The sequence below is a fragment of the Microtus ochrogaster genome, chromosome 2 (assembly GCF_000317375.1).
Source record: "Microtus ochrogaster isolate Prairie Vole_2 chromosome 2, MicOch1.0, whole genome shotgun sequence".
Taxonomy (NCBI): domain Eukaryota; kingdom Metazoa; phylum Chordata; class Mammalia; order Rodentia; family Cricetidae; genus Microtus; species Microtus ochrogaster.
In genome coordinates this window covers 21,494,541-21,502,773 of record NC_022010.1, presented here as the reverse complement: position 1 = coordinate 21,502,773, position 8,233 = coordinate 21,494,541, and the positions used below count along the sequence as shown (strand labels likewise).

The 8,233-nt window shown below is 51.8% G+C and overlaps 1 protein-coding gene across 1 annotated transcript in view; it reads left to right on the top strand.

The window, feature by feature from the left end:
* Upk3b (uroplakin 3B) overlaps nt 1–3,019 on the top strand; it is a 7,161-nt gene extending 4,142 nt beyond the window's left edge. The window contains exons 5-6 of the mRNA XM_005344601.3: nt 876–1,005; nt 1,984–3,019. Coding sequence (XP_005344658.1) covers nt 876–1,005; nt 1,984–2,143 — 290 coding nt within the window. The 3' untranslated portion in view covers nt 2,144–3,019. The remainder of the gene's footprint in view (nt 1–875; nt 1,006–1,983) is intronic.
* The last annotated feature ends 5,214 nt before the right edge of the window (nt 3,020–8,233 follow it).

Below are 8,233 nucleotides of genomic sequence, written 5' to 3'. Positions count from 1 at the left end.
CCCCTCACTGGGGGATTCTAGGCAGGTGCTCTACCACTGAGCCACACCCCAGCCCCTCACTGGGGGGTTCTAGGCAGGGGCTCTACCACTGAGCCACACTCCAGCCCCTCACTGGGGGGTTCTAGGCAGGGGCTCTACCACTGAGCCACACCCCAGCCCCTCACAGGGGGATTCTAGGCAGGGGCTCTACCACTGAGCCACACCCCAGCCCCTCACTGGGGGACTCTAGGCAGGTGCTCTACCACTGAAGTACATTCCCAACAGTCTTTTTACTTTATATATTAAGGTAGGGTCTGAGAGTTGCCCAAGCTGTCTCTGACTCTCCTCTGTAGCCCAGGGTGACCTGTACTTGAGATCCCCTGCCTCATTTTACCAGGCAGCTGAGCTTACAGATGTGCACCACCAATTCCATCTCATCATCTACCACCCCTTGCTTAATTGCCCAGTCTCTGCCTCATCAGCCCCAGGTCCTCTCCGCTGCACACAGGGAGAAGGGCCCAATGCCATCTTCCATGTAGTAGCCAGTGTTGGGGGTGGCTGTTGCCTCAGAGGCAGGCTTCCAATGCGATTGGGTGTGGTGACAGATTACTGTCATCTGAAGGCCTTCAGTGCCTTCAGAGGTAGGGAGCAACATGGTGACGAGGTGAGTCCTGAATCTGGCTGCTGCATGTGGGCAGTGGTGGGGAACTGGAGGGAACAGTCTAGAAGGCAAACTCAGTGTAGAAGAGGTTGGAACAATGGCTGACCCAGGTTGGTGGAGATGGACAAGCTCAGGAGACTCTCGGCCAAGCCTTGAAGTGCACTGAACTCGAATGAGGAGGGACAGACAGCCTTGGGGTGGGCGGACAGCCTCTGAATGATTCCTATGTGTGCAGGGAAAGCCCCCGATACCATTGACACGTGGCCCGGTCGGCGGAGTGGCTCCATGATTGTTATAGCTTCCATCCTCTCTGCCCTGGCCGGCCTTTTGCTCCTGGCTTTCCTGGCAGCCTCCACTATGCGATTGTGAGTGATGATACCCCATGGGCACCTTTTCCACCCGGGACCCCCTCCCTGTCCTGATCCCTAGATCGGGGAAGCCTCTCGGGAACACAGCGGTCCTGAGCTGGCTGGTGTCCTTCCAGGCTGTGTGGACAGGGTTTCCACTCTGCATCTGTTGCCTGGGTGACAGTAACTCACCCGAAGGCAGGGTCAGGGGTCTGTGCCTTCTGCCAAGGCTCTTCCCCTGGGGTTTATCCTTTCAGTAACTGCCTCTCCAGCTGTCTCCAAAACAGAGGGAGGGAGACTGGGAAGGCAGTTTAGTAAGGACAGGGCTCACTGCACAAACAGGGACCCAAGTTCAGAACCCCAGCCCTGCCTGCAATCCGGATGTGGCCATGCATGTCTGTAACGTAACCCAGGGAGATGGGTCCCTAGACCCTGTGGCCAGCCAGTCTTTAAGGGGTTCAGGTTGTCAGGATGGCTCAGTGCGTAAAGTCTCTCGCCATCACCAAGCTTGATGGCCTGAGTTTGGTCTCTGGCCCCCGCGTTGTGGAAGAAGAGAGCTGACACCTGCAAGTTGTCCTTTGACCTCTACAAGCACACACAGTAGTATGTGCATCCCCCAACAGACGCGTTCTGCCTGCATGTACGCCTGTAGGCCAGAAGAGGGCATCAAATCTCGTTATAGATGGCTGCCAGCCACCGGGACCTCTGGAAGAGCAGCCAGTGCTCTTAAGCTCTGAGCCATCTCTCCAGTCCCCCGACAATTTAACCCAACTCAACCTCTGGCCTCTACACAGGCAATGCATGTGCACACATACATACCACATACATGTGTACCCATGTACATACACACTACACACTTTGTGTGCCAAATAAGAAGGACAGGTGAGGGATCAGGATGAGGGATGAGTATGCTGGGGACAGGATGCAGCTGTCGTATGGCAGCCTCTGGATGGGGTTGTGATGTGACCCACCTCCTCTCTCTTCTGTCGTGTGCAGCTCCAGCCTGTGGTGGCCCGAGGAAGCCCCCGAGCAGCTCCGGATTGGCTCCTTCATGGGAAAACGCTACATGACACACCATATCCCTCCCAGCGAGGCTGCCACACTGCCGGTGGGCTGTGACCCTAGCCTAGACCCCCTTCCCAGCCTCAGCCCGTAGCCTGATCTCTGCAGCTTGGGCCTGGGCTGAGGGACAGAGAGCAGGGATACAGGCCCTGTAGGGGGGTTTTGCATCATAGCTGCCTGGCTATTGTATCTTCCTCTTCTGGTTCTGTCCCTCACTAGACCTCTGTCTGTAAATACATTTGGAGATGATCGTGGTCAGGTTGGGATCTGCTTAACTCCTTCATGTAAGGCTGGAGAAGGTCGTTAGTCCGGAAGTACCACCCTTGTCCCGAGAGCTGGAGCTTTCTGAGGCCGGGACTCGCCAGTGTAAAGGTGTAAATGGCTATCAATGGCAGCTCGGCTCCCTGCCCCAGCCCCTCGACATACAGAGATGGTTCCCACACTCAGCCGCTCACTCCACATCATTTATCGCGCACCTGCTATGCGCCACATACAGCGATAGACACGGCCTCGGGCAAAGCTGGTTGTGACTTTCAAGGGGCTGCCTTGCTTTGAATCTCGGACGGACACCTGTCCAGATGTGGGATCTGTTATTGTTGGGGAGATGATGTGCCCTCAAATTGCCCTCAGGGTCACACTCTTTCAGTTACCCATGGTGAGCTCTTTGGGATCACAGAGCTCCATCAAAGGAAAAGCTCTCCAGGACAAAGCCGGTGATCCCCACTAGCACCGCGCGGGGGCGCCCGTGTGCTGTAGCCACGTGGCATCAGAGACGGCGCCTGCGCTCCTGTTAACTTCTTCGTCGCCTGCCTGCACCATCCACTCAGGCAGGGGTCGGGGAAGCCAGCCTCAGCAAGGTCAAGCCCGCAGAGCTCTCCCGTTCTCTTCGAAGGCGACACCTGAGGCTCATTGACTTGCTTGCCCACACTGTCCAGCCACATCACCCCTTGTACCCCATGTCCCGTTGGGCCTGTCTGATTAAGCTCTTTAGAAGTTAATAAATGTTCCGGTGGCGGGAGTGTTGCCCACGCCGGCTCTACGGCAGGAGCGTGCAACGTGTGGGCCCTTTGATGGCCACCAGCTTGTGCTTTTGGAGCCATAGAAAGACCCACTCACAGTTCAGGATCAAGTAGACACGGCGACCCTCCCTCCTGGCACACGCCTCAGTGGCAGGTCTTTATCAAGCCATTGAACCCCTGGGTCTGAGTCATATCCTCCATCCTGCCGTACCCCAGCATTCAGGTGACCCCTGGAGGTGTAGATAGAAGCTACACTCGGCCAAATGCTCCAGAGAAACATCGATCGTGGAGCAGTCTGTGAAACTGCACTAGATGGGAGAGGGTTAACCTCTACCCCGTCCCAGCACCTCTCCTGGTTTCCATGGGTCACTGATGTCTGCTCAGTTAAAACAAGGATGAAGGGCAGGTGAGACTGACCTGTCCTGAGTTGTTTCCGCGTGGGAGGAGAGAACCGGTCCTGGCAACTCTGACCCTGACCTCCACACCTCCACACGTGGCACTTGTGTGCACCCCACCCACCCATACACCCGCGAACTCAAGATAAGTAACAGATTCTAACTTTTAGGGCGAATGAATTTTCACCGAGCTCAAGGATCAGCTAGACTTGAGAAAGGGTCCCCCGACTTTGTGATCCTGGTGCCTGTGGCTTGCTGGGGGCGCTTTTTGCAAAGGCTGCGGTGATTTCCGCTGCCGCCACACGGGGGCGGGAGTGTGCCTTTGCACTCTACTAAGCCGTGAACGGAGGGAAAAAACGGGGAACAGTTGACTTGGGGCGACTGCAAGGGGCGGTTGGGTCCCAGAGGCAGAATTACTGTGCTTTTGAGGCCAGAGATGGAAGGAGGAGGATCAGGGGTTCAAGATCGTTCTCACTACACAAAGTTTGAAGCTCTGCCTCAAAAACAGAAAATTACACACACACACACACACACACACACACACACACACACACGAAAATGGAGACCTTTATGCGCCAAAAATGGGTGTTACTAACTCAGCGAGAGTTTCAGCAGGTTCCCAGATAGATAATGGAGTTTTGGGGGGGACGTGTGTGTGTGTGTGTGTGTGTGTGTGTGTGTGTGTGTGTGAACAGGATCATAGGTTAGCTCTCGCTGGCCTTGAACTCACCATGCTCTTTTCTCAATTACTACAGTGACGGGTATACAGGATATCTGCCTGGTAATGTCCTTTTCTTCTTTTCTTCCCAATAGAAAATAATACAGCCTTCATTTTTTAAAAAAAATTATTTTGTGTATATGAGTGTAATTCCTGCATGTATGTGTGTGCCCCACATGCATGAGGTGCCCGCAGAGGAGGGAGTTGATTCCCCGGAACTGAAGTGACAGTTGTGAGTGATGTGGGTGCTGGGATCAACACCGAGCAGCCATTGCTCTCGACCTCCAGCCCAGGGTGTTGTTCTCAGTCATTGTTCGCCGCCTGAACTGTTCCGACACCAGTGGGGATACGGTGACGGCTCCTTGGGTGATGGTGCTCGCTACCAAGGCTGTCACCTGAGTTTCACCACCAGGACCTCCGTGTGGAATGAGAGAACTCCCTCCCAAAAGCTGAGTCCTCTGACCTCCACCCACTGGCACACTCATGGCCATAAATATATGTTGGGGGCTGTGGACCCCCAGACCCTGAATTTCCTGTAAACAACTTGTTTTCCTGTGTTTGCAGCTGCTCTGAGCATGAGACCTTCATGAGTTCCTGATGGCAGGGGAGTGGTTTCTGGTGGGTTCGGCTGGGGCGTGGCTATCAGTTAAGGATCCCTATATAAGCTGCCCCTGGACACAATTAAGGGGGCATTCTTGGGGAATTCAAGGATGACCTGTGTGTCTTTGTCTATAGAACCCTTTCCCATAGTGCAGGCTATGCTACAGGCATAGTACCGTAGTACACGTACTACAGGTGCTGTAGTACACGTAGTACAGGTGCTACACCATAGTACACATAGTAGTATGGATGTTACAAATGTACACACATAATAAATATTGTTCTAAAAGTATACCAGTATATAAAGTAAACCAATGGCTTTTCTTCATAGACAACTAAACAACTCCTTTTGCTCTAGCATCCTAAGCCAGCAGGAAGATGGCAGGCAGGGAATTAAGCCCGTGTTGGTTTTCTGTGGCTCTTCCCTTCTTCCTAGTCCCTTCACAGGAAAGGGGCAAGAAAATGGAGAGCCTTAAAAACAGCCCAAGCCTCCACAGCACAGCACAGCACAGCACACTGGCTCAGCACAGCACAGCACAGCACACTGGCTCAGCACAGCACAGCACAGCTCAGCACAGCACAGTTCAGCACAGCACAGCTTAGCACAGCACAGCACAGCACTCTGGCTCAGCACAGCACTGGTAAAACCCACGTCTGTAGGACTTGCCCGTCTTGGAGTGTAGGCAGGACGGCTCAGCCTGTAAAGACACTCCCCACCAAAGCTAGAAAGCTTGAACTTGATCCTGGGGACCCACATAAAGGTGAAAAGAGAGAGCAAGCTCCACATAATTGACCCCTGACGTCCACATGTACCCCGGGCATTGCCTGCACCCCCTTTCCTGCAGAATTATTGTAACCTGAAAGGCGGGCATGCTGGCGAGATGGCTCAGCAGTTAAGAGCACTTAAAGCTCTTTCATTCATTTATTTATTTATTTATTTATTTTTAAAAAATATTTATTTATTTATTTATTTATGCAATATTCTGTCTGTGTGTGTATGTCTGCAGGCCAGAAGAGGGCACCAGACCTCATTACAGATGGTTGGTTGTGAGCCACCATGTGGTTGCTGGGAATTGAACTCAGGACCTTTGGAAGAGCAGGCAATGCTCTTAACCACTGAGCCATCTCTCCAGCCCCAAGCTCTTTTTTTTTTAATTTATTTATTTATTAAAGATTTCTGTCTCTTCCCCACCACGGCCTCCCATATCCCTCCCCCTCCCCCAGTCAACTCCCCCTCTCTCATCAGCCCTAAGAGCAGACCAGGTTCCCTGCCCTGTGGGGAGTCCAAGGACCACCTACCTCCATCCAGATCTAGTAAGGTGAGCATCCAAACTGCCTAGGCTCCCACAAAGCCAGTACGTGCAGTAGGATCAAAACCCATTGCCCTTGTTCTTGAGTTCTCAGTAGTCCTCATTGTCCGCTATGTTCAGAGAGTCCGGTTTTATCCCATGCTTTTTCAGACCCAGTCCAGCTGGCCTTGGTGAGTTCCCGAAAGAACATCCCCATTGTCTCAGAGTGTGGGTGCACTCCTCATGGCCTAGAGTTCCTTGCTCGTGTTCTCTCTCCTTGTGCTCCTGATTTGGACCTTGGGGTTGTAGTCTGGTGCTCCAATGTGGGACTCTGTCTCTGTCTCCTTTCATCACCTGCTGGAGGTTAATATCCAGGAGGATGTCTATATGATTTTCTTTGGGTTCACCTTCTTATTTAGTTAAAGCTCTTCTAAGAGGAACCAAGTTTGGTCCCCAGCACCCACCTCAGCACCTCACAACTGCCTGTAACTCCAGCTCCAGAGGATCCAGTCCTCTAAGGGTATCTCTGGGTACCCACAAGCACTTGCACACACATACATGTACACATACACACACACGCACCTGTGCACATGTTGTAAGAAGTTACTTGTTTGTTTCCCGGATGCCCAGACTCCAGAAATAATCACACAGAAACTATATTATTTAAAACACTACTTGACCCATTAGCGTTAGCTTCTTATTGGCTAACTCTTACATATTAATTTAATCTATCTCTGTTAATCTGTGTGTCGCCACAAGGCTGTGGCTTACCGGGAAAAGTTCCAGTGTCTATCTCTGGCAGGGCTACATGGCTTCTCTCTTCCTCTGCCTCTGCCTCCTTTCTCCCAGCATTCAGTTTAGTTTTCCCCGCTTAGCTCTGTTCCCCTGTAGCTCTGCTAAAGGCCCAAAGCAGTTCCTTTATTCATTCATAGTAATCACAGCATACAGAGGGGAATCCCATATCATGCACATACACAAAATAAAAATTTTTTTTTTAAAATGATCCAAGTGTGAGAGCACACACCTTCAATCCCAGCCCTGAGGAGAGAGGCGAGGCAGGTGGATCTCTGTAAGTTCAAGGCCAACCTGGCTAACATAGCAAGTTTCAGGGAAGCCATTGTAACCTAGTGAGACCTTGTCTAAAAAAGTAAAAAAAAATAAATAAATAAAACTGGCCTTGATGGCACAGCAGAGCTGCTCCTCGCCTGGTGTTCTTGTCTCACTGCTGCTCCAAGGATGTCTTCCCCAGCCCTGTCAGAACTTTGACACCACAGTGGGATGGTATAGGCTGAATGAACCAAAGGCATGCTGTAGCTCTCTGAGAGCAGTGGAGGCGATGGATGTTTGCAATGCTAACAGCTCCCGCTCAGCCGTGACAACGGTGTTTGATAGCCAGTCACCTGCACAAGGGTGTTAGCAAATCGCTAATGCTTCCTGAAGAGGGATTCCTACCTCAGGTCATTGGAGGCCACTGTGGGAAGCCACCCAGTGGAGAAATCCTGCCATAGGCTATACCAGCTGAGGTGTCACAGAATCCAGTGGCCCAGCCCAGAACAGGCGCTGCTAGGCCCCTTCTAACCCTGGCAGGACATTCTTCCCAGAATTCCACACACCAGGAACACCAGGCAGTCCCCAGCACTGTCGGGACCAATCCTGGGATGAGCCTTTAGGTCTCTCAGGCCAATGGTGTTGTGCAGAGGGTTTTTTTTTTTTTTGTTAGTTTGTTTATTTATTTGTCTTATTTTGAGACAATGTCTCACTATATAGCCCTGGCTGACCTGGAACCCTCTATGTAGACCAGCTAGCCTTGAAGTCACAGACATCTGAATGCCACTGCCTCCTGAATGCTGGGATTAAAGGTCCCTGCTTCTTGAGACAGGGTCTTGCTATGTAACCCAGGCTGGCATCCAACTTGTGATTTTCCTGCCTCTACCTCCCAAGTATTAGAATTACAAGAATAAGCCATGACACCACGTAGGAAGAATTCTATATTCTTATCATTACTCAATTGTGGTGCGAGGGGTTATATTCAGGGTCCCCCACATGCTAGGCAAATTCTCTACCACTGAGCCACACCCCAGCCCCTCACTGGGGGATTCTAGGCAGGGGATTTACTTCTTTCCCTAGTCGCAAGAACATTTTTTAAATGCCTTTTTTTTTTTT